Source organism: Mixia osmundae (genome assembly GCF_000708205.1).
Source record: "Mixia osmundae IAM 14324 unplaced genomic scaffold scaffold_5, whole genome shotgun sequence".
In the NCBI taxonomy this organism is placed as follows: Eukaryota; Fungi; Basidiomycota; class Mixiomycetes; order Mixiales; family Mixiaceae; genus Mixia; species Mixia osmundae.
Window position 1 is genome coordinate 423404 of NW_014575559.1, and position 21478 is coordinate 444881.

The 21478-nt window shown below is 56.5% G+C and overlaps 11 protein-coding genes across 11 annotated transcripts; 5 read left to right on the top strand and 6 right to left on the bottom strand.

The window, feature by feature from the left end:
- Window positions 1-270: 270 nt before the first annotated feature.
- Window positions 271-1096, top strand: L969DRAFT_87342 (uncharacterized protein). The gene is made up of 3 exons (XM_014712502.1): window positions 271-466; window positions 524-824; window positions 878-1096. The coding sequence occupies exons 1-3, from the start codon at window positions 319-321 to the stop codon at window positions 1035-1037; spliced, it is 609 nt and encodes a 202-aa protein (XP_014567988.1). The 5' UTR covers window positions 271-318; the 3' UTR covers window positions 1038-1096.
- Window positions 1097-1234: 138 nt separating this feature from the next.
- L969DRAFT_23831 (uncharacterized protein) lies at window positions 1235-1981 on the top strand (the record flags this gene model as incomplete). Its single annotated transcript, XM_014712297.1, has 4 exons — window positions 1235-1514; window positions 1565-1762; window positions 1814-1914; window positions 1966-1981. The coding sequence occupies exons 1-4, from the start codon at window positions 1371-1373 to the stop codon at window positions 1979-1981; spliced, it is 459 nt and encodes a 152-aa protein (XP_014567783.1). The 5' UTR covers window positions 1235-1370.
- Window positions 1982-2081: 100 nt separating this feature from the next.
- Window positions 2082-4907, bottom strand: L969DRAFT_94455 (uncharacterized protein; the record flags this gene model as incomplete). The annotated part of the gene is made up of 5 exons (XM_014712503.1): window positions 2082-3369; window positions 3417-4091; window positions 4144-4544; window positions 4603-4675; window positions 4732-4907. The coding sequence occupies 5 exons, from the start codon at window positions 4905-4907 to the stop codon at window positions 2082-2084; spliced, it is 2613 nt and encodes an 870-aa protein (XP_014567989.1).
- A 215-nt stretch (window positions 4908-5122) lies between these two features.
- Window positions 5123-6047, bottom strand: L969DRAFT_49276 (uncharacterized protein; the record flags this gene model as incomplete). Its single annotated transcript, XM_014712504.1, has 5 exons — window positions 5123-5329; window positions 5388-5467; window positions 5527-5661; window positions 5718-5847; window positions 5895-6047. 5 exons carry the CDS (start codon window positions 6045-6047, stop codon window positions 5123-5125), a joined length of 705 nt encoding a protein of 234 aa, XP_014567990.1.
- A 193-nt stretch (window positions 6048-6240) lies between these two features.
- L969DRAFT_94457 (uncharacterized protein) lies at window positions 6241-7266 on the bottom strand (the record flags this gene model as incomplete). The annotated part of the gene is made up of 5 exons (XM_014712505.1): window positions 6241-6256; window positions 6311-6423; window positions 6472-6558; window positions 6609-6728; window positions 6778-7266. 5 exons carry the CDS (start codon window positions 7264-7266, stop codon window positions 6241-6243), a joined length of 825 nt encoding a protein of 274 aa, XP_014567991.1.
- L969DRAFT_87347 (uncharacterized protein) lies at window positions 7004-8478 on the bottom strand. Its single transcript, XM_014712506.1, has 6 exons — window positions 8394-8478; window positions 8228-8344; window positions 8010-8167; window positions 7862-7946; window positions 7668-7801; window positions 7004-7615 (listed from the first exon to the last, which is right to left on the bottom strand). The coding sequence occupies exons 2-6, from the start codon at window positions 8289-8291 to the stop codon at window positions 7484-7486; spliced, it is 573 nt and encodes a 190-aa protein (XP_014567992.1). The 5' UTR covers window positions 8292-8344; window positions 8394-8478; the 3' UTR covers window positions 7004-7483.
- Window positions 8479-8582: 104 nt separating this feature from the next.
- On the top strand, window positions 8583-10184 carry L969DRAFT_87349 (uncharacterized protein). Its single transcript, XM_014712507.1, has 5 exons — window positions 8583-8670; window positions 8721-9348; window positions 9404-9727; window positions 9784-10041; window positions 10098-10184. Exons 1-4 carry the CDS (start codon window positions 8643-8645, stop codon window positions 9869-9871), a joined length of 1068 nt encoding a protein of 355 aa, XP_014567993.1. The 5' UTR covers window positions 8583-8642; the 3' UTR covers window positions 9872-10041; window positions 10098-10184.
- Window positions 10185-10195: 11 nt separating this feature from the next.
- On the top strand, window positions 10196-17329 carry L969DRAFT_94460 (uncharacterized protein; the record flags this gene model as incomplete). The annotated part of the gene is made up of 5 exons (XM_014712508.1): window positions 10196-12532; window positions 12578-15009; window positions 15061-16761; window positions 16820-16882; window positions 16936-17329. The coding sequence occupies 5 exons, from the start codon at window positions 10196-10198 to the stop codon at window positions 17327-17329; spliced, it is 6927 nt and encodes a 2308-aa protein (XP_014567994.1).
- Window positions 17330-17444: 115 nt separating this feature from the next.
- Window positions 17445-18589, bottom strand: L969DRAFT_103318 (uncharacterized protein; the record flags this gene model as incomplete). The annotated part of the gene is made up of 3 exons (XM_014712509.1): window positions 18362-18589; window positions 18230-18297; window positions 17445-18165 (listed from the first exon to the last, which is right to left on the bottom strand). Exons 1-3 carry the CDS (start codon window positions 18575-18577, stop codon window positions 17445-17447), a joined length of 1005 nt encoding a protein of 334 aa, XP_014567995.1. The 5' UTR covers window positions 18578-18589.
- Window positions 18590-18704: 115 nt separating this feature from the next.
- L969DRAFT_74510 (uncharacterized protein) lies at window positions 18705-19800 on the top strand (the record flags this gene model as incomplete). The annotated part of the gene is made up of 2 exons (XM_014712510.1): window positions 18705-18777; window positions 18832-19800. Exons 1-2 carry the CDS (start codon window positions 18754-18756, stop codon window positions 19798-19800), a joined length of 993 nt encoding a protein of 330 aa, XP_014567996.1. The 5' UTR covers window positions 18705-18753.
- Window positions 19801-19823: 23 nt separating this feature from the next.
- L969DRAFT_48515 (uncharacterized protein) lies at window positions 19824-21383 on the bottom strand (the record flags this gene model as incomplete). Its single annotated transcript, XM_014712511.1, has 6 exons — window positions 19824-19945; window positions 20000-20136; window positions 20188-20699; window positions 20764-20858; window positions 20911-21056; window positions 21097-21383. The coding sequence occupies 6 exons, from the start codon at window positions 21381-21383 to the stop codon at window positions 19824-19826; spliced, it is 1299 nt and encodes a 432-aa protein (XP_014567997.1).
- Between the last annotated feature and the right edge of the window lie 95 nt (window positions 21384-21478).

The following is a 21478-nucleotide window of genomic DNA, read 5'->3' on the forward strand; positions in this document are numbered from 1 at the left end:
ATTCCTTCATAGGCGGATGGAGGCATCCTCTGACTTACCACTCGTTGGCTTCTCGCTATCTTCGCCGCGAGCCATGCTGGGCGCGCGATCGTGACGCTTTTGTGATGTACAAAGCAGAAGGTCGTCTGTAAGCTTGCCAGCAAGCAGATTGGCGTCTCTATAGATCTCTATGCGCCAGAATGGTCGCTATGAAAGCTGCCGAGAAGTGTCAGGCTCGCTGCGTCGCCAATCAAGGCGATAATCAAGAAGCAGGAACGCGCCTTGCGTACGCTGGCAGGCTGACAACACAAAGGCACTCAGGTGTGCAGCCCTCTCGCCATGTTGCGCAGCAGGCTGGCTTCACAGCGACTAGTATCACGGTCACAATGTCTCGGGGCGAGCTTGGTGCAGCAAAGTCGGCGACGAGCGAGCACGTCAGTAGCACACCCAGAGGAACACATCGAGCCCTCTTCGGGACGCAGCGAAGGTACGTCGGCACGCTATGAGCCAGTCTGGTCACGCATATCTCACGGGATCTGTACAGACTTCTCTGCGCCTATCTGGCGTTATACGGCGCTCGCTGCAGTTGGCGGATTCCTGTGGTATCACTACTCGCTACGTTTCTCCCCCGCCCTCAACGAGGACGACAGAGAACCTGGAGAGATCTATGAGGACGAGCGGAAGCCTTTCATCTCCCGCTGGCTCGCCTATCACTCGCCGGACGCTAGCCAGGACGTAAAGACGAAATCTGTAGCGCGCTTGGCTTGGATTATGAACGAATCAGATCAGCAGATCCTGCTACAATCAGCTCGTCGACCGAGGATGCGTGCTATCCGCTACCCTGCGTACGTCCAGTTCTCGCCCGTGCTGTTGCCAGAGGCTCACATGCAGGCTGCAGCGCTTTCGAACAAGCTTCGCCAAATGGACTCATCGTTGGCAATCAGGTCGACATGACGGGCATTAAATTCAGACCAGAACACGCCGTCTTTGACCAAGCAAAGCACAAGGAGGATCTCAGTGTCGACGATGAGGGCGAACAAGAGCAGGATGACGAGTAAAGCTCTGTGTACCGTGCACGATGTTGCGCAACATTGCATAACTCCTCTGTGTGCTAGCCCATGCTCCGCAGTCACATCACTGCGAGCGCCAGACCCGGCCCATCATGATGCATGCCAGCACATGACTACAATTATGCGTCAATAGATATACTCATGCTATCAATAACGATGATCAGACTTCACGCTTAAACGCGGGAAGCTTTACTTTACGCGATCGGCTGCCTCTGACGTCTGAACCAGCCAGGCGGGCTACTGCAGCGAGGTGCTCGTATCTGACGACCAGACGATCACATCTTTACACTCAGTACGACCATCAGCGAATCATAGGTCAAGATGCCGACCTCGTTTGCATCGCTCGCCTCGAGCTTCCCCACACCAAGTCCCATGCCGGATGCGGAGTCGAACGCCCAAGCCAATGAGGAAGCCTTCAGTCAATGGGAGCAGGCCGCCGGCTGGGGTCCAGACCCTACAGGAACAGTGAGTCCTTCCTCTCATGGGAGGCTTGTCCTTATGCGCGTTCTCGGCAGACTGTCGTCGCGGTAGAAGGCGGCTTCCAGACAATCCCGCTTTACCCCTCAACGACCGCTTCGACCACCTCGTCCTACGGTGCGACTTCAACAGCTGTTACATCAATGTCTGCCGATAATGCAAAGGCCGGCTTGAGCGAGGGGGCCAAGATAGGCATTGGACTCGGCGTCGGTCTTGCCGCCCTATTCTTCATTGGCGTCAGTTCCTGCTCGTCTTAGACGTGGCTGTACTGACATGTTGCTGTGCAGGCTGTGACGGGCATTATGATCTCGAGGAAGAGACAGCGTGCAAGCTTCGCACGACGTACCGAGCGACTGCAAGTGCGACAGATGCAGCAGCCCTCTTCCGGGTGAGTCTCCAACGAAGTACACGCATTTCATGCTCATTCGGCATTGGACAGCTCCGTAATTGTATGAGACCATTCTTCGACTTGATGTACAAGAGTAAGCGGATATCTACAACTGTAAAAGATTGCACGAACACACATAGGGACATGAATGTCTACTAAAGGCACATCTATTGGTTTGCTGAGGGACCGGCTTGATAATCGGGTGGATTGGACTCGAGCGGCACTACGCCGCCAAGAAAGCCTTTCGAAGCAACATCGTACGAAGGAACTTGGGAAAGCAGTTGACGCGACTCTTGCTCTTCCTCGTCAGAAGTACTGACGTAGTCTTGTAGCGCTTGGTTGACGAGCGGGAGAGCTACATGAGCGTGCACAGTCTCGGAGCGCTGAAGACCTGGCGATCTCGATCCGGGCTGATCTGGCGAGAGGCTATGCTGGGAGTGCAAATTCGAGTGCTCTCGACTCCCACTACCGCCAGTATTCGAACCAGAATGGTGCGCCGCAGGACTCGCGCCCGAAGCCGAAGGATGAGCGGATGACCCACCAGAGTGACTCCTCAAAGGATTGCGGCCATGCACGAGGTTATTGAGCGCGTCTGTAGATCGTCTTGCGACAGGCGGCACGTGCATATGCGACTGTACGGGCGAGGTGCCTGGGGTCGTCATTGGCGTCAGACCTTTGAAGGGTCGAGGGAAATGCAGTAAGCTTGAGGCAGCACTGCGCGGCACGGGCTCAGCCATTGCAACAGGCGCAAGAGTAGGCGATGTGGTCGCCGAGGCTGGCTGGCTGCCAAGTGGTGAGATATGGTGACGTCCTGTGGGGCTGGAAGGGCGACTGCTCGATCTCGAGCTGACGGATCTAGAGCCGAGCACGGGACTGGAAGGTCTAGAATTTGGACGCGAGTTCGGTCTTGAGCTGGGTCTCGAATTGGGCTGACTGACGGGTGGAGTATGAGCAGGTGTATGACTGCGGGAAGAGCTGCTAGACCGCACAGGCTGCGGTCGGCCGTCTGTCAGAGAGGAGCGCAACTCCATATCATTTGCCCAATTGACTTTACGAAAGTTGACCGCTGTCGCGTCATCGTGCGGATGTGCTACGCTCGCAGTAGGCAGCCCGCTACTCGTGCTGGCTCCCGGCAAGGGCGGCGCAGGCATTTCATTTGGGGATCTCTGCGAGCCGTGATTGGGCGTCGTCGCCCGACTGATCGGCGGACTTGTCACCGGGGTCGCAAGAGGGCTAGGAGCGGCAGAGGACCAGGCTGTGGGTATATACGCCGCGCCCTGAGGGAAGTAGGACGGCGTCTCGGCGCTAGCGATGCGATCCTGAATGTGGTTCTGATACGAAGGTAGCTGGCCTGCTTCTGTATCCGCCGATTCTGGCAGCATGGCGCCCGATGGGCCGAAAAGCAATGTGCGCGTGCCGGAAGAAGCTAGTTCTGCCTCCTGCCGCAGCGTATTCCTGCAAGGGTGTGAGCGTGCGCTCTGTATTTCTAGAGAAAAGCTTACGAGAGAATCAGAAGAGGCAGCGCAACGCGTAGCTCTGAGGTGTGGCCATCGGGATTCTTGATGTATACGCTCCATTTGATCTTGTAGGAGACATGCACAGGCCAAAGCGGACAGGACGGCGTTGCAGAGTCGGGTATCTTGATGTTGGAGATGACGTCGATGTCTTGAGACTGTTGTATGTCCTCTTCTAAACTATGGAGATCATCACTTCTGCTTCCTGCACTGCTTCTTCCGTTGCGAGAATCGCGACCGTTTGGTTGACTCGATGGACCTGCGAAACTCTGAGCTGGACTGGAGAACTGTCGACCCGGTGACGGCAAGACGGGTGACGATCTCGAACCGGACAAGGATCCAAAAGAAAGCGAGCGACGCGTTCGCGTTGGTACGGCTGTGGCCCCATAGCATTGAGCTGCGGCCATTTGAGCGAACGGCGAATGACTCGGGCCGAGCCCATTTTCGCGCGAGCCTCTTCTGCTGAGCGCACCTGAAGACCCGAGATGGAAGCCTGAGAAATCGAGTGAGCCTCGTCTTGAAGGCGTGGCCGATGCTGGACCCGATGGTGGGCCAGATCTCTGCCCACTTGGGGGGTCTTGTTGCATATAGCCGTTGAAGGTCTGGCGATACGTCGCAATGTCCTTTGAATCTGTCACTTGGTTGTTGCGCGAAAAGACGGTACTGCGTCGGGCGTCAGTTCCACAGGACGGGTACAGTGAGGGGGAGGATCTACATCGTCTGAAAGATACTCGTGACCATGGAGGTGACCTTGACGTTCTTCTGCAGGTGTGTAATCTTGATACTCACTGGGATCTCTGCACCTGCAGCATAGGCTTTGTGGGGCAGGACAAATTTGTAGTCGACCTTGCCTGGCCAGAGACTATCGACCTCGAGCGTTTGGGTGTACTCTGGCGCATCTGCCACCAATCCTCGCGAGACGGTGACGTTGCGCTTGATGGTCCAATTGGGCGTGGTGAGTCCGGGTCGAGTGACGACTGCCCTGAGCTGGTAGGATGATATCGCCTGACCTGACCATGCCCTCAGTGAGGGCGGCAAGTCTGGCGGCAGCTGGAGCGAGAATGGAAACGCATGTGAGCTGGTCGACAGTGTATGCGTATGCGAGGTAGCAGGCAACTGTTCGCCCCGCCTACTCTCAGCTGAACTCAGATCAGCTGAAGGAGCCGAGACGAACAAAGCGGCAATCGTGAAAGAAGAGCGAGTGATCTGCCGTGTTCGCTTTGCTCGTCTGCACCGAGACTCGACACCTGCTCGGCCGATCACATCAGCCTGAAGCGCTTGCTGATGAGCCAGAGTCACGAGCCTGCCGGAGAAGGTCAAGTTGATGTCCTTGATCTCATTGCGATGGCCCTGAAGGTGCATACGCACTTCGCCAGACAAGATCGCAGGCTCGGGATCATCTTGGCCCCTCGTGCGCAAGACGACCTCTGGACTGTCTAAATAGATCTCTAGCGGCGGCACCGGAGGCCCGGCTGCCATTCTATTCTGCCCTCGGCTCTACTGACCCTGCTATGACGTTATGAGGTATCGACGCAAAGACGGCCCCAACGAACGCGTCGCGAACGGACAAGCACCAGATCAGAAGCAGAGTCTCAGGATGATCGATCAGTGCCCAGCTTGTGACTGAAATGATTGCGATGTATAGTAGCAACAACAGTTTACAGAGAGAAATGATGTGCAAGTCAGGCATGCAATCAGTCCATGATGCCGCCCTCTGTGAAGTGGTCAGCTGAGTGCTCTACAGCGTCGGATGAGGATGGCTTACCGTAGCCTCCGTCATCGTCACCCCCGTCGTCATCATCCTCGCCCGTCTGGAAGTAGTTGTTATCATAGTCGTCCGGCTCTTCGAGGGCATCGGGATCCTCGTCCTCGTCTGATACCGCCTGAGGCTCTTCTGCCGCCTGTATGACAAAGCCCCCCTTTCAGCCAAGCGTCGGTAAACGCTAGATCAAGCCTCACCTCTTCTTCATCTGCACCTAATTCGTCTTCAGCTAGCGCTGCGTCGAGATCTAACTTGGCGCGCTTCTGTTGCGTCGGCACTGCATTCTCAGCAGAGATGAGCTCGGTCGAGCGGGAAAGGCTCAGATGGGAGACTGACTGCGAGCTTTTGGCTTCTTCTCGTAGAGGGCATCCCATAGCTCGGCGGGGAAGAAAGCAGGGTTGAGCATTGCCTTGGTCTCTGGGTCCGTGATGGACGGTAATGCCCTATATGTGTCCAGCGCGGCATCACCCTCTATTCCACAGAGGGTCAGCTTGGCTCGCGATCAAGAAGCACTGGTGCACTGGTACCTTTGAGGTTCGCATCAGGTCGCCTGATGTACCATCGAGACTGTTGCATAATTTCGAGTTGCTCCTCGTGAATTGCTACTAACTTTTCTTCTCGTTCAGTGGGCTCTCGCAGTTGCGGATAGTGCATGGGCTGCAAGACACATGAGCACCAAGAGTGATATGAGCCAGATCACGGACGGGATAGGCAGCGAGAGAGCTGAGCATGGGTTGCGAGGAAAAATCGATGACATCTTGATATGACTGTCCGCCCATCAATGTAGACCCCGATTGGAAAGCCGTAGCATTCCCGCGGCCTCCTCTGCCTCGGCCGCGTCCTCTGCTGCCTGCCATGCCGAAAGCTGCTCCGGTGCCGTGCCGACTTGCCGCGTCCAAAAGACTCCTCGAGCACGCGTTCACCACAACGCAAGCCATGATGTCATTCCTCTACTCTTCTCGCTTCGAGCACCATTGCACGCGCCATGAACAGCTACAATGAAGCGTTTGCGACCAGCGCAAGGCATATGACAAGTAGCGGCCAGCGCATTCAAGATACATTTTGGCTGTCGACTCGCTCGCATCAGTTCCACCCCTAGTCTGCGCGCGGGTAGACATACGCTTCCTGGCCCTCGATGTTGCCTGCTTGGGGACCGTAATGACAGCACAGATAGTTGTAGCTATCCGGACAGACTTGCTGAGCACAGCCAAGCGTCGTCGTCGCTTTCCAAACCTGCACAACCTCTGAGCCACAGCATGAATCTGACAAATAATGACTTACCATAGCGGTATAATGGTTCAGCACGCCCGGTGGAGCGCCCTCTCGTTCCCAGAGATTCATGAGAGGCAGCGTTTGAAAACCTTGACCCTAGAACGGAAACATCAGACACGCTTTGACTCGGTCAGTTGACGGCCTACCCAAGCGATGTTCTCGCCGTATTGACCTGCCTCTGCTTGTGGGGAGTGCGAGTAGCTGCAAGACGTGATCCAGGAGGCACATGCATCGGCAAGATTTTGATCCCATGTCAACGGACCTGCCTGTACATGACCATATCAGCACGCGCGCCGAATTCTATCTTTTGCGTACCTCATGCTTTGCTCGAAAATCGTTGTGCTCTTGCAAAGAGACTTGCTTGACTGTAGCCGCATCGTTGCCGCCACCAGAACCGCCGCCGCCGCCGCCGTCGCTTCCGCCGCCCGATCCACCCCTCGGACTGGCAGACAGACCATTACTGCCCATCATACTCGAGAGCGTCGGCATACCGCCCTCGCTCGAGGAACTCTGACCAGTAGGCTTCGTGTTCCCGGGCATACCCATACCTGAGCCGAACCCTGGAAACCCACTGCCGAAGTTGGGGAAACCGCTACCGAAAGTGGGCATACTGCCGCTCGGCCGGGGAAAGCTCTCCTCGATCTTGCGCCAGATCGATGAAAGCGGATTGCCGGTCTGTCCTTGGCCCGATTGCGGTAGTGAGGCCGGATTGAAGCCTTGTGCGTTGCGGGCCAGGACACGGATGAGATCTCTTGATAATGCGAACGGAAGAGCGCATGCGAGTGCGCAAAGAACTGCTCTCATCTTCGCGAAGTGTGGTAGAATCAGCCATGTCGATGTTTTTAAGGCCAAGGGCAGGAAAGGACGATGGCATGCCGACTCGGGGACGACGCCGTGGCGACGCTAGGTGGGTCATCACGACGCCTTCGCAATGCGAACGAGGCTCGCTAGGTATGTCAAACACGTGCTTGCAGATTTCTATTGTAGTACAAGGTGGTTCCTGGCAGACGAGCAAGTGCAGCTAGACCAGGTTGTCGTAAAGTGAGAGCGCGGAGACGATCGAAGGATCGTTCTTGCTGCCCTGCTTGAATTCGTCGTATGTCAACTTTTCGTCCTTGTTGACGTCCATCAGTCTGAAGATCTTGTCCACCCGCTATCGAACACACGATCAGCTGAGCCGGTTTGCAAAGACGAGCGAAACGCGCCTTTTGTGGGGTGTCCTCGTCTGCCGGTAGCTTGACCATCTGACCGGTCATCTTGTAGATGCTCGACACAATCTGTAGCATCTCGTCATAGGTGATATAGCCATCCCCGTCGATATCGTATAGCTGGAAGGCCCCTTTCAAGTCGCGCCCACATTGTTAGCCTGGCGGTGTCTCGCTGAAAGGGAATTGCGCACATTTGAGCTTGTCATCCAGATCGCCTCTGCTGGTCACGCTGAGCGCACAGATGAACTCTTGAAAGTCAATGGTGCCATTCTTATCCTGCAACAAGCCCGGTCCGATGAGATGGATATCCATCTGACAGACAGGACGCAGGCCACTTGCCTCGTCAAAGACGCTGAAGACGTATTCTGAGAACTGCGAAGGATCGCCAAAGGGGAAGAACTGCTTGTAGATCCGTCCGAACTCTGCCCTGTCGAGCTTGCCGCTGGGACAGTCACGCAGGAATCCCTTGTACCATTGCTGCAGCTCTTTCTTGTCGACTGTCCGCCCGTCAGGCCCAAGTGAGCCCGGTAGAATTCACTGAGGGAGACGTGGCGAACACTTTGTATTCCTCTGTAGCTCTTGCAGCTGCTCGTGGGACAGCTTAGACTGCGCTTTGCCCATGATTGCCTACGATGAGGCCGAGGCGAGTGTGATGTGCTTTGAATCCCGCTCAGCTGCTTCAGGTGAGCCCAACTGGGATTCGTCGAAGCACGAAGAACGGACCTCTGCCTGCTCTTTCCGCTTGTCAAGGCGGTGCACGACCTCTGGCTTTTATCTTGGCAGCAGTCCGTCGCGTCCTCGCTTGTTCTTTTGCGTGGACTGTCCATCACATTCTCTCGCGGTCTGCACAGCTTCTGAGCTCAGCGGATGAGCATCTGCCGACTCCGCTGGACCCTCACCCATCGCCTCTTCCAGCCCGCTTGCATTCTTGAACGTCACTTCCCTTTTGGCTCAGGGAGAAAATCTTCGAGCATGGCGACCGTGCTGTCTGGCGCAGCAGGTGGCTACGCTGCCTCTTCACCCCACGCAAACTGACGCAACGGATCACAGTGGCAAAGCCCTTCATCGCCGATCTCAAAGCGGCCACCGCGGGCTACGCGAGTACGGGCAAACGCGCTCCCAAGCTGATCGGCATCCTCGCCAATGGCTCTGCTCCCTCAGAGTCTTATGCTTCTTGGACGCGAAAAGCATGCGAAGACGTCGGCATCGAGTTTGAGCTCCGTCGATACGCAGAAGCTCTGCCTGGCTACGATCCTGAAGAAGACGGGCTAGGGATGTACGAAGTAGAGAGGGGTATCATAGAAGCCAACGCAGACGATACAGTGGATGGTATCATGGTCTACTATCCCTGTTTCGGTACACAGCATGATCAGTACCTTCAGCAAGTCGTCTCGCCCAGCAAAGACGTAGAGGGTCTCAATTTCTTGTTCCGCTTCAACCTGTATCACAACCAGCGCCAAGTCAACCCAAAGAGCCTGACTGCCAATCATTTTGCCAGCCTTGCTTCGACGTCTCGGATACCTTACTCTGACGGTGCGAAAAGGGAGCAACAACGAGTGAAGAGCATTTTGCCATGCACTCCCCTGGCTATCGTCAAGATCCTCGAGCATATCAAGGTCTACAGGGAGGCGCCTTTTGGCGAGCAAGCAGCAGGCAAAACGATCACAGTCATCAACAGGTACATCGTCAGCTGAGCCAGTGCTGAGGCTATGCTGATCAGACCGCAAGCGTAGAAGTGAAGTCGTCGGACGACCGTTGGCAGCTTTGCTGTCGAATGACGGCGCTCGTGTCTTCTCGGTCGACTTGGACGGCGTACAAGAGTTCAACAGGCGTCGCAAATCGAAAGATCAAGCCAATGGGACCCATCCTCATCACAACGTGACAAAATCCAAGCACACGCTCGAGGAATGTCTCGCTCTGTCCGATGTCGTCGTTTCGGGTGTACCGGGAGACAAGTACCGCGTGCCGCTCGAGCACTTACGATCAGGCGTGGTCGCCATCAACTTCTCGGATGGCAAGAACTTTGGAGACGGCGAGGGAGTCAAGCAAAGGGCCAGGTACAGTTTGGTTCTCCATCCATTTCAACACACATTCTGAACCATCGCGCGAACAGCATCTTCGTGCCCAACATCGGCAAGGCGACCATCGTGATGCTGCAGAGGAACCTGCTCAGACTGCGCTCGTACGCTGCCCTAGAATAGCTCTAGACCTTGCATGCTTCTTTGATCGAGACGCGCCCCTTTGAATTTGACTTGACCGCGCGGCCAGTGAGTGACCCAGCTGGAGAGTCCACTGGATCGCTCGCGAGATTCACCGGGCAGATACCCGCGCAAGCGTATGGCATGATCGCCGCACACTCGACTGCTGTGCGTTCGGTCAGTGTTGGAGCATCGATCGCGTTGCAGTCTCGAGCTGACCTGACAGCCGTCGAGCAGAGCAGCGACTTCTTCGGCATGACGATTGCGCACATCAGTCTATAAGACGAGTTCCAATCTGTCTCTGTCCAGTTCTGAGCCAACGCCAGTATGGCAGCGACGAATGAGCAAGCTAGCATGCCAACCAGTGCTGCCGTTAGCGAGTCCGGCAGTCCGACCAAAGAGACCTCCAAGCCGATTGTGTCCAGCTCTCCTGCGAGCTCATCTGGAGATTCCTCGCCTCATATGAGGCAGGCGTCTGTCCAAGCGCAGGCACGAAGCGGTCTCACGAACTTGAGCGGCACGTCGCCCGAGCTACGGCACACTTCAGGCACCTTTCCTGGCCCACGAAGTCTCTCGCCCGAGCTCAACAGATCCAGCAGCAATGCTAGCGGCTCGCCTGTGCCGCGTCGCGCCAGACCTGTCACTGTCAGTGGACCCATGGCAGGCCTGAATTTGTACGCGCGGGACTACGCAGGCGGATCGGAAGCTCGCAGGAGGCGGCATGCCTCACAATCCGGTCTGAGCAATGCCGCTTTCACATCGACGAGCTCAGAGGCGGATAGTTTCGAGGGACGCGACAGCGGGAGCGAGATGTCAAATGATGAGGCTATGGCATTCGAGATGGACGATACTGCCGCTGCTGCACCACAAGCTAGTCCAGAGCTTGTCCCGTCCCTCTGGACATCGTCGCAGCCTTCTTATCAAGACAGACTAGCGCCATTGCCCATCTCGTCAAGTAATGCGCCCACCAACCCCGCCATGCTGAGCGCTCACAGACTCTCAACGACGCCGCTGTTTCCTTCGCCGCTGTCCTATGCATCTCATGCAGATGATGACGATCCGCTCGAACCTCTAGATATCTCGAGTGCTTCTTCGGAAGGCGACGACGCCAGCAAGACGCCCGTTACTGATGGCTCTACTTCTACCGGCACGACGCGAGGCAACACAAACCTGACCGGCCTTGCATTAGGCACACTTGCGGTGCCTATGCCTGCTCCTCCACCTAAGCCAGCCAAGTCAAATCGTCGTCTCTCCAGCAAACGCCCGGGTCTATCGCCAAAGACGGCTTCTTCAGCTCTGCCCAGCCTTGCGGGAGTCTACCAGCCTAGTACATCGACTGACATGCGGTCATACAGCATGAGTGGCACTCTGAATCCTGAGAGTCCTGCGCGGCCGTCGCGAGGCAGGACTTCGGAGCGAGCAGAAGAGCAACGAATCTTGCAGCAAGCGCGCCAGGATTCCTCAGATCGGCAGAGCGCTGCCTCTTCCGGACCAGCGACACCGTCTAGCACGCTTCATCTGGCCAGATCGGACGGCGGTGGTGGCCAAAGCGCTACATCTGGCGGATCCATGCCAGGCTCTCCCTCCGAAGCTACTTCGCCTCATAGTTGGGGAACGCCATCCACTTCCCCTACGTCTGCTCGTTCGGGCTCACAACGCACGTCGGCGACCAGTCCAGGTACCGGCAAGCCTCATCGGACGTCAATCAGTGCAGGCACTCAGTCTGGATTGCCTATCGAGACTATCAAGATGCAACGTGTTCCGAGTGCTGTGCGTAGCGCGCAAAGTATACACGCGATCTCGCCGTCGTCGTCGATATCGCGCAAGAATTCGAACAGAGCATCCTCACCCGTCACAAGTGGGTTCCCCAGACGTAGCTCGAGCGGTTTCGATTCGTTAGATTACCCCGCCGCTCCCACTCCATCCGCGACGCGAGCCGCATCCTCAAACGACGACAGCTCGAGCGATCCTGGCATCGGTGCGATAAGCAAACACAGACTGGAGAAGAAACAGAACCTGTCGCCTGTCATGGGATCACCAGATATCAATGTGGGCGCAAATCAAAGTCATTCCGCATTCGCGCCTCTTTTTCCCTTCAGCGGGTCTCCGGCAAAGCCGATCACTGGCAGGCGCGAGCGGTCCAGATCTGTGCTTGTCAAGTCAATGTCACACACGGCCACTGAGCCTAGCCTTCTGCATCCTCACTACAATCGAAGTGTGCAGGAGGCAGCTGATGATCCTGGCATGTTAGGCTCTGCGACGGGTCAGCCTCGTATGGCGAGCGATACCTTAGACGTCCGTGGTCAGCCATCGACGCGCCGTCTGTCACATCGCCTGTCCATGACGCCAGGTGCAGCTCCTTCAACGGATGAGTACGCAAAGATCCTGTTACAGACGCGAGCCGACAAGATCAAAAAGTGGAAAGGTCGCCAGCAGACGACTCCGAATCCCGACGCTTTGCCGCTCTGGTCGCCTCCGTTAGCGGGCGACAGCTCATCGACAGCTATTCCGCAGCATTCTGCGAGCTCACAGGGCTTCGACTTTGCGTCTGCCCTATCGAAACTTGATCTGAACGAAGCGGACACCACGTCGTCGATCAGTCAGGAGCTTGAGGCGCTTGCGCAGGATCCTGGCAAAGAGATTGAATGGGTTGACTGGCTCGACGTGGGCGCCTCTCGATCTGCCAGAGTGATGCTGACATGCGCGCAGGAATATCGACTGATGAAACAGGCGAAGCTCAAAGCCGATTCGACTGACCGATCTAATCCGCAAAATCGAACAGTGCCGCAGCAACCCGAAGCGCGCATGGCGAGCGTCTCAGAAGCTGCTGCTAACCCGGAGGCCATCGTTACGCCCGCGCAGAATCACGAGACGAATCCCTTTGATTCTAGTACCGACCGGTGGTCGATGCTGACGCCAGAGATCATGCCGCGACGGCGAAGCGTAGGATCCACGCTGTCTACGCATGCGCCGGGCACGGATCAAAGCACTGTTAATTCTCCCACTCGTTCGAGCATGATGGATGCGTTCTCTCCTGGTAGCAGGCGTCGCAAGAATCTCAACCTGGGCGCGAAGATCGACGCCTGGTGGACTTCGGTCAGGAGTAGCTTCCTACAGCATTTTGATGAGCCATCGCCATCTAGTAGTCCCAACTCCCCCTTCAGTCAGCTCCGGCCGACTGAGCCGCGACTCTTTCGCTCGCAGTCAAGAATCGAGCCAAAGACAACGAGCGCTCTCATGGGACCACCACCCGTGCCTGTGCGAGCTTCGACTTCCTTAAGTCGTCCAAGGGCCGGCAAGAAGCCAAGTCTGCAATCTCTGCGCGAGCCGCCGTCTCCGCGCGAACCGATCGGCGGTGCGCTTGCGCCTGCTGCCAAGATCGCTACGCATAGACCTCAGTACCATGCAGCCAAGCCTGGTCCTTCATCATCTGCCAAACGATCTTCAGGGAGCAGCGATAACGACACGTTCAAGACGGACACGAGGCGTCGGAATCCCAATCTATCGCTTCGCCTAGAGCCTCGCTTCAAGCCTAATCCCATGTCTCAGCGAGATCTGAGCAATGCTGATGGCTCAGTACGGTCCACATCAGACTCTTCTGCTTCTGCTGGCGTCATGACGCCGTCAAGCGCATTCTTTGGGCCTCCTAGGTTGCGACCGATTGCTCGCTCTTCCGCTTGGTCAATTGAAGCCACGCCAGCGCTCACGCCGGGACGGCCGGCTGCATGGGATGTAACACCGGGCCCTGTGCCAGTAAGTGCGACCGAGACAGCCTACTCGGTCGCGGTTGCATCAACAGGCGAAAATGACCCTAAAGCTGTGGAGCCTCAGCAACAGAATCCAGCATTTTCAGTTTCGAGCATACGACAGCACATCAGACAGCGACTGGTCGGGGCAAAGGCCAATTGCGACAAGGAGTTGAAGAAGACGATTGCTGCGATTACAAGTTTCGTCGAAGAGGAGCTGGAGCGTGAGCGCGCAGAGGCAGTTTTCCAGCATCTCAATCTCGACGATGCAAGCTCAACAACAGGCGATGACGATATGGCCATCGAAGATTCGGGCTTGTCCGGCACTGAAGATGGCGACGAGATCAGATCGCGACCGACGTCGGCTATGAGCTCACGTCTTCACAGCAGAGCACCCTCGGTCAGTAAACCCACATTCAGGCCTGAATCGCAGGACTTGCTGCACAGTAATTCGGCTGGCAATACGATGCAGCGCAGGCCATCCATGGTAGGCCGCGGTCCTGCTCCGTCGAGACGAATTTCCACCGCTCGACGATACACGGGCGTTACTTCGAAGCCTATTGAGTCAGCGACGCTCGGTCGCAGTCTCTCGCAACAGAGTGGAAAGTCCGAGTCAGCGCTCAGCTCCCGTTCGACTTCTCGTTCGCACTCGCCGATGCCCGGCCAGCCACGAAGACCAACCCCTTCGCGGCAGATCTCAGCCGACAAGAAGTCTCCCTTGCTCTTGCCCCGAGATGATCATGGCGTGTCTACCTCGCCATTCATATCTACGCTACAAGACATGATCACAATTGCTACTGAGATTCTCGATACGTCCGTGATCTCGCTGGCGACAAAGTCTGGCGCATGCGCTGCCTTTATCACCCGTCTGCAAAGTCTAGGCAAGAATTGGGACGACCATCCCGAATGGCCATGCCGGCGCTCGTACATCGACTTGCTACTCAGCGTTGCTGGACTCAGCCGTGTGCTCGAATGGTGGGAAGCTGAGCGAGGGTTCTGGAACTTCAACGAGATGGACGAGGCCGAAGACGAGCCCATCATGGTGCTTGCGCGCGCCACGACTGATGAAGAGCAAGCCAATGCTCAGTTGCGCAAAGCAAAAGCGTCTCGCAGCCGCACCACCAGCACAAATTTGACGCTAGCAACAACGGACCTGCTGCCTTTGCAATCTCGCGCGCCAGAGAATTACTTCTCCGCCCCGCTCGGCGTTGATCTTGGTGCACAAGCGCCTACCGCCGGCTCACGGCCGGTCAGTCAAATTCTTTCCGATCAGCCAGCCGTACAAGACCTTCACACTGCTGTCGAAGCTGTCCGCAAGGCAACTATCCTCGTCGAGCTCAGCCTGACGGATCACGTTTTTGAGTTTCTGAGTCCTGTGTGGCGAGATGTCACTGGGCAAGTCTTCTCTTGCCATGCTCGCGGCGATAACTGACGCGTTCCGTACAGGTTGGATCCTGATGATTGTCTCGGTCATCCAATCAGCGATCTCGTCTATCCGGACGATGCCGCCGTCTTTGTTGAGGCGACAAATCGACTGATTGAAGATAATTCTCATACAGTCGAGGCGACATTCCGCTTGCATGTCAGCGCGGATGGCGACGACATCTTCGAAGCGATGGAAGGCAAGGGCATGCTCATGACTGATCCTCGCACAGGCCAGCCTTCTCATACTATGTGGGTCTTCAGGCCTGCCGCCGTCAGACAAGAATTGCGGGAGGCCGTCGATGAAGTCAACTCAGCTGCGCGCTTCGGCTTGGCTCAGCACCAAAGGACGTTCAGCGATCTCACTTCGTTCATGCCGCTCGCGTCTGCGTTGACTAGCGCGCCTCTGCTCTGTCGAATCTGCGAGCGCATGGTGCCTGCGTGGTTCTTCGAGAAGCACAACGAGACCTGCAACGAGACTCATCGACTAGAGAATGCCATCGGCAACTGCAACGACAGGCTGACGGAGCTGAAGCTGACCTTGAAAGCCCTGCGCGAAGGCTTAGGCTCGCCAGAGATGTCTGATAACGAGGGCAACGCCTACTCGGGTACGCTTTTCAAGGCTTCGCAAGGCACTTCCGCCAATTCGCAGGCTTTCGCGTCCCAACGACCTGCAGAGGCACCTGTCGTCATCACCGAGTGCTTGGCCATCCTCGAACTCGCGATCCAGATCAAGTCACCAGGCGGGTCAGAAGACTCTTTGTCGCCCACTGAGCAAGGCCAGCTCACGCCCACTTCGAGCAAGAATCTGACAAGCATTGCACACTGGGCCAAGCCAAGTATCGACAGCGATGCTGCGCTTGCTTCCATAGTCACAGATACCGACAACCTTCTCAAGGAAAAGCTGACGGCCGTCAATCGTTTGCGCAACACAATCATCTATGCCGAACGCGTGCGGATGGAATGGGATAGCCGCGCAGCTCAGATTTTGGCAGCACAACGAGGTGCATCGCTACCGAGCAGCCCGATGCGAGCAGACATCAATTTGCCTTCTTCTCCGACACGATCGGCAGCAACATCGCCCACGCGCAAACGTCCGGACGACGGTCAGCCACGGCAAAGACCACGCTCACTCATCCATTCTGCCTCGATGAATCTCAACCTGATCACTCCCGCCGTAATCGCGACGCCTCCACAATCGCCTGGACTTGCTTCACGACCGTGGGGTGAAGCACCTCGCCGAGGCTCCGGCGATTCTGGTCATAGTAGCCCTGCTCTCAATACAGTGCCAGTTTCGCCGCGCATCCCAACTTCTGTGCCCACCGGTCGATCGAAAGCATCGTCCATCAAGGACTTTGAAATCATCAAGCCGATCAGCAAAGGCGCTTTCGGGTCGGTTTATCTCGCCAAGAAGAAGACGACGGGCGATTATTATGCGATCAAAGTGCTCAAGAAATCCGACATGATCGCCAAAAATCAGGTCACGAATGTCAAAGCAGAGCGACTGATCCTCATGACGCAAGCCGATTCCGAATTCGTCGTGCGCCTGTATTACACTTTCCAGAGTCGCGACTACCTCTTCCTTGTGATGGAATATCTCAACGGCGGCGATTGTGCTGCTCTGCTTAAAGTCATGGGCTCTCTGGACGAGAATTGGACGAGAGCCTATGCAGCAGAGATCATCCTTGGCCTCGAATCGCTGCATCGCAAGGACATCGTTCACAGGTCAGCCAGCTTCTATTCTGATTCGCGACGCGACTGAAGCTTTGATGCTTGTTGACAGGGATCTCAAGCCCGACAATTTGCTCATAGATCAGCGAGGCCATCTTCGCTTCTCAGACTTTGGGTTCGTTGCGCGAGCTCTGCGAATGGGGAGTTTGCTGACGCATCGTATGGTAGTCTTTCGAAGCTGGGCGCGCTAGGACGACAGGCAAAGGCACTGGGACCTTCTCCTACGCCAATATCGCGATCTCTGTACTCGTCGCCTTTGAGCAGTCAACCTGCGACTGCAGGTCTCGATTCGATCGTCTCTACCCCAGATTCGAATCCAGTCGCCTTGCCACAAGCGGCAGGCAGCAGCAGTGGTCCCTACTTCTCTGCCAAGTCACAACGGCGGCTGAGCGATCGCGGTGTGGCACAAGCCGAGGCCGCGTCTCGGCTGTTCCAAGGCACGGGCGTTACATTTGGGCAAAGGCTGGCAGAGGCCATGTCGATGCGACCGCAGCGACCTGAGTTGGCAGCGCACAAGAACATCAGCTTTGGGAGCAGCCGATCATCTGGAACGCCGCCATGATCGATTTCCGCCTTCTCTAGCAACACAAGCCCCTCATGCATGTACTCTGTACAACCAGGAACTGTCACGACATTGTATGCTGTATTGCTACCTGTAAGGTCTCGTAGGACTGCCATCATTTTGGGGTGATGCGAATGATGGCAAAGATCATGAACCAGGCAATAGCAACCAGAGCGACTGCGGCGATGATGAAGCAAGTGGTCGTGCCACCTTTCTTCTTGTAAGCACCCAGCTTGCCGCTCTGTTGCTTCATCTTGCCGAGATTGCCTTCTAGCTTGGTCTCCGCTTCAGAGATGGCGTTCTTGTCTTTCTCGAGCACGCTGGCAAAGTTGATGGTGTTGAGCTTCAACTGCCGGGCCATCGTCGAGAGATCCTCTGTCAGGTTATCTTGAAGCTCTCTATGATGTGAGAGCAGCGTGTCGATACCGTCTGTGCTGGCAGACTCGGCGCGACCGTATTGCGACGATTTCCTGTTTCTGGCCAGCGTCGCTCTTCGAACTGCCGTCGAGCCCGCAGGACCATCTGCTTCGGGTATAGGTACAGCATCTTCTACATGTATCAGACCTTGATCTAGCGAAGCTCTGTTGGGCGTGGTGGTGTCGCCAAAGGGACTAGCCTCTTTGAGCGTCGCGCTCGGGCTGACGCTCACGGGCGGCGGTGGCAGAAGCTGGGGCATTGTCGGTTCTGCAGGTTTGAGGAAGTCCGGCCGTAGACGCTTGGCTTGGCCATACTCTGGCGGCTTGAGGTCGAGCTGGAGTTCTTTGATGCGTGATTCGATGAGAGCGAGTCGACGAGCAATGTCGCTCAGCTGAGGATCTCTCACTTCTCCTGATCGACTGCAGAGAACGATTCCAACTGTAAGCTTGACCCCTATTTATACTCACAGATAGGCGCGCTTGCCTGGAGACGAGCACTGGTCCAGCTTCTTGGGTAAGCCGCTCTTGAAGTGAGCGTGCATAGGCGACTGTCTACATCATCGTGTCACACACGAGACTGAGCATCAACAGCCCGACCACGACCGGCCAGACTGACCGATAGCTCAGACTGTGTCTTCCAGTACCGATCTGCAGCAGGCAAGTTGGAGATCTCCTTGAGGCGAGGTAGTGATCGCTTGGTCGATAAGTTGGTCGGCTCGCTTGCTGATGAAGGCACATAGCCTGCTTCTAGTCGATCCACGAGGCGAACGAGATTGATACAATCTTTTGTGAACTCGCTGCTCGATGAGGTCTGCCTCAGCCTCGATGACATGCTGGGAGCCGCCGGCTTGCTCGCTCGCAACGAGGGAGCAACATCCAACGCCAACCGCGCGCGTGACAGGTTGGGAAGGTCGACCGTCCCTGTGACACGCCTCACTCTCCCTACCGGCCTTGTGACGCCAAGACTGTCGCAGAACACGCCCGGGAACGACTCATGAAGTCAAGAAGATGGAGCGGCTCAGCAAATGGCGAGTCAGTCTGCTCACTGTCTCACGCTTATGAGCTGCCTGACGAACAGTCACACAGGATGCTGGGACAGGCATTGCGCCGTTTGTAGGAGCTCTCGCGCCCGGCAGCGATGACGCACAAGCAAGCGTGTTGCTACGTCCTCTCCTCCTCGGCTGCGCAGCCATCAAATGTGCGCTATTGCTCGGCATGCTGGTCCAATACGCGCTACTCGTCGAGTTGCCTCTGCTCGTCTTTGCCGATCTGGGAGTGTGGCAGACATGGCACACGAGAGTACGAGCACGGGATGCGCTCTTTCTGATGGGATTCCTCAGGCTCGGCTCAGAGGTGGTGAGCTTGCAAAGACGACAAGGACGGCATTGGTCGAGCAAGCGGCCTGGACCAGCCGATCTGATCGCCTACAACGCTAGCTCGCTTGTCGACTTACTCTGGCTCGCCGCTGCTTTCGCGCCCTCTTACGTCGTCCCTGTCGTCTCAACGCCCGCATCAGGCAATCAGTCAAAAGTGCTCGGCTTCCAACGCACTACCTTACTCGGCGCACTGTGGAGAACGAGCTCAGTCCCTACGAGAACACCGTCATCGCCTTTGCTTGATCTGACGTCATGTCAGACTAGCGCACGACGAGCATTGTCATTCTCGCCCGAGGCGACGACGTCGAACAATCGCTGCTTGCTACGCTTTCCCGACTTTACAGATGTGCGCGCCAAGCCCAAAACGGTCACTCATATCATCGCATTCAAGCACGATGCGCCGAGTCGATACAGCCCGACTGTCACTCTCCCCGTCAAGCTAGAAGCGTACCAAACTGTCTCGCTCGCAAAGAGCGTCTTTCAGATCTGTCTGGCTCCCCTGCCCTGGCGGCAGGTTTCCGTCCGCCGCTTGGCGTCAGACGAGTCAATTGATCTTTCGGCAGCGAGATGGGAAGAGTTAGCAGATCGGTTGAGCACGCTCGCCAAGCTCAAGCGGGTAGGTATCAGCGTCAGAGACAAGCAAGGCTTTGTAGAGTATGCATCCAAAGCCAAGCGGTGAAGCCTGCCTTTGATAAGTCAAGGCTATGTGAACAGCTTGCTCGTGCTCGTATTCGCATCCGCATTCTTTCGTAGCACTTTGGAAACGGCGAGTTCAAAGTCTTCTTGGGTGACGTGTTGACGTCTTTCTCTGAGTGCGTACATGCCTGCCCGCGTAAGATCGGTCAGCACCTGAACGAGCAGGAGACGAGGACGCTGACCTGCTTCGGTGCAGATACCGCGTACTTCGGCACCACTGCAAGCGCCCATCTTTTCCGCAAGCGCGCGCAAATTGATGCCGCGCTGCAGGGACATCTTGCGCGAGTGGATTCGAAGGATCGAAACACGAGCTTCCGGGCTGGGACTGTCGAGTCAGTGCGAGCTGGAGAATGGATGAGATCAGGCTAACCCGGGAGGTGGGAACTCGATCTTCCGATCTATACGTCCAGGGCGGAGGAGTGCAGAATCGAGGATATCGATTCGATTGGTGGCCATGATGACCTGTAGCCTTATCGTCAGCTCCGGTACAGGACGCCTGTTCGGTATCAAGAGACTCGCCTTGATGGATTTGGTCGCTTCGAAACCGTCGAGCTGGTTGAGCAATTCGAGCATCGTCCTCTGGACTTCAGAATCGCTTCCACTGCTGCCCCCTTCTCCTCGCGACGAGCCGATCGAATCGATTTCGTCCATAAAGATGATGCTGGGCGCATGCTCTCTTGCCATGACAAACAGCTCTCGAACCATCCTCGAGCCCTCGCCGATGTACTTTTGCACGAGTTCCGAGCCGGAAACGCGAATGAAGCGACAGTCGGTATGATGTGCCACTGCGCGTGCGAGCAACGTCTTGCCCGTGCCCGGCGGTCCGTAGAGTAGCACGCCCTTGGGTTGAGCAATACCGAGCGAATCGAATAGCTCGGGGTGCTAGGGTGGAACGCGATGGTCAGTGTGAGGATGAGGAGGAGCGCGCGAGGATGATGACGCGTACTTTGATGGGCAGCTCGATGACCTCCTTGACTTCTTTGATCTGCTTGTCCAGACCGCCCACCATCTCGTAGGTGCTGTCGGGCACCTTCTCGACCACTGCATCGCCCGTGAGTATGGTGATCTGACGTGGACAGAGGGGCAGACTGACTCATGAGCGCCACGAGGGGATCAGTCTTGTTAGGCAGAATCTGATGAAGCTGGTAGCTGTCGCTCCTGAGCGCCACCCTGAGGTTGGGCTTGAGTTCGTTGAGATCGATGTTGGGTGCAAAGTCGACGACTGTTCGGACTGCCCAGCTCAGATCGGCACCTACAAGGCGAGTTCTACAAGCTGGACTTGCCATATTTCCCCTCTGGCTGTACTTTGACGAGCACCTTCTTCTTTCCCATCACTTTGACGACCTCGCCGACATAGCTGCCCGGTTCCTGAAGCAGCTGGAGCTCCTCCCTGAGCAGTCTCACTCGTGCGTTGAGCGCATTCCTTTGCGCTTCCAGTCGTCTCAAGTTCTGCGCTTTCTGGTTCACCGTGAGCGAGAGTGACTCGATCTTGGCTCGGTAGTATGTCCCCAGGCTGGAATCAGATGCCTCGGGCGCAGGCGGTGCAGACAGGACCAGGCCGGGCATGCTTGCTTGCTTGCTTGCTTCCTCCTTGCGTCGTGCCACGCGTGCCAGATGACGCGCCAATCAGTGAGTGCATCAGTCGACCTGACCGAGGCCGA

Excerpts from the sequence above, each read along its gene's own strand:
- L969DRAFT_87342 (XM_014712502.1), top strand. The coding sequence starts at position 319 with ATGTTGCGCAGCAGGCTGGCTTCACAGCGACTAGTATCACGGTCACAA. Across the intron at positions 467-523 it reads CTCTTCGGGACGCAGCGAAG|ACTTCTCTGCGCCTATCTGG; the intron begins GTACGTCGGCAC and ends GGATCTGTACAG. Across the intron at positions 825-877 it reads CGTGCTATCCGCTACCCTGC|CGCTTTCGAACAAGCTTCGC; the intron begins GTACGTCCAGTT and ends TGCAGGCTGCAG.
- L969DRAFT_87347 (XM_014712506.1), bottom strand. The coding sequence starts at position 8,291 with ATGGGCAAAGCGCAGTCTAAGCTGTCCCACGAGCAGCTGCAAGAGCTA. Across the intron at positions 7,947-8,009 it reads TCTTCAGCGTCTTTGACGAG|GATAAGAATGGCACCATTGA; the intron begins GCAAGTGGCCTG and ends GGCTTGTTGCAG. Across the intron at positions 7,616-7,667 it reads ACGAGGACACCCCACAAAAG|CGGGTGGACAAGATCTTCAG; the intron begins GCGCGTTTCGCT and ends TGTGTTCGATAG.
- L969DRAFT_87349 (XM_014712507.1), top strand. The coding sequence starts at position 8,643 with ATGGCGACCGTGCTGTCTGGCGCAGCAG. Across the intron at positions 9,349-9,403 it reads ACGATCACAGTCATCAACAG|AAGTGAAGTCGTCGGACGAC; the intron begins GTACATCGTCAG and ends CCGCAAGCGTAG. Across the intron at positions 9,728-9,783 it reads GGAGTCAAGCAAAGGGCCAG|CATCTTCGTGCCCAACATCG; the intron begins GTACAGTTTGGT and ends TCGCGCGAACAG.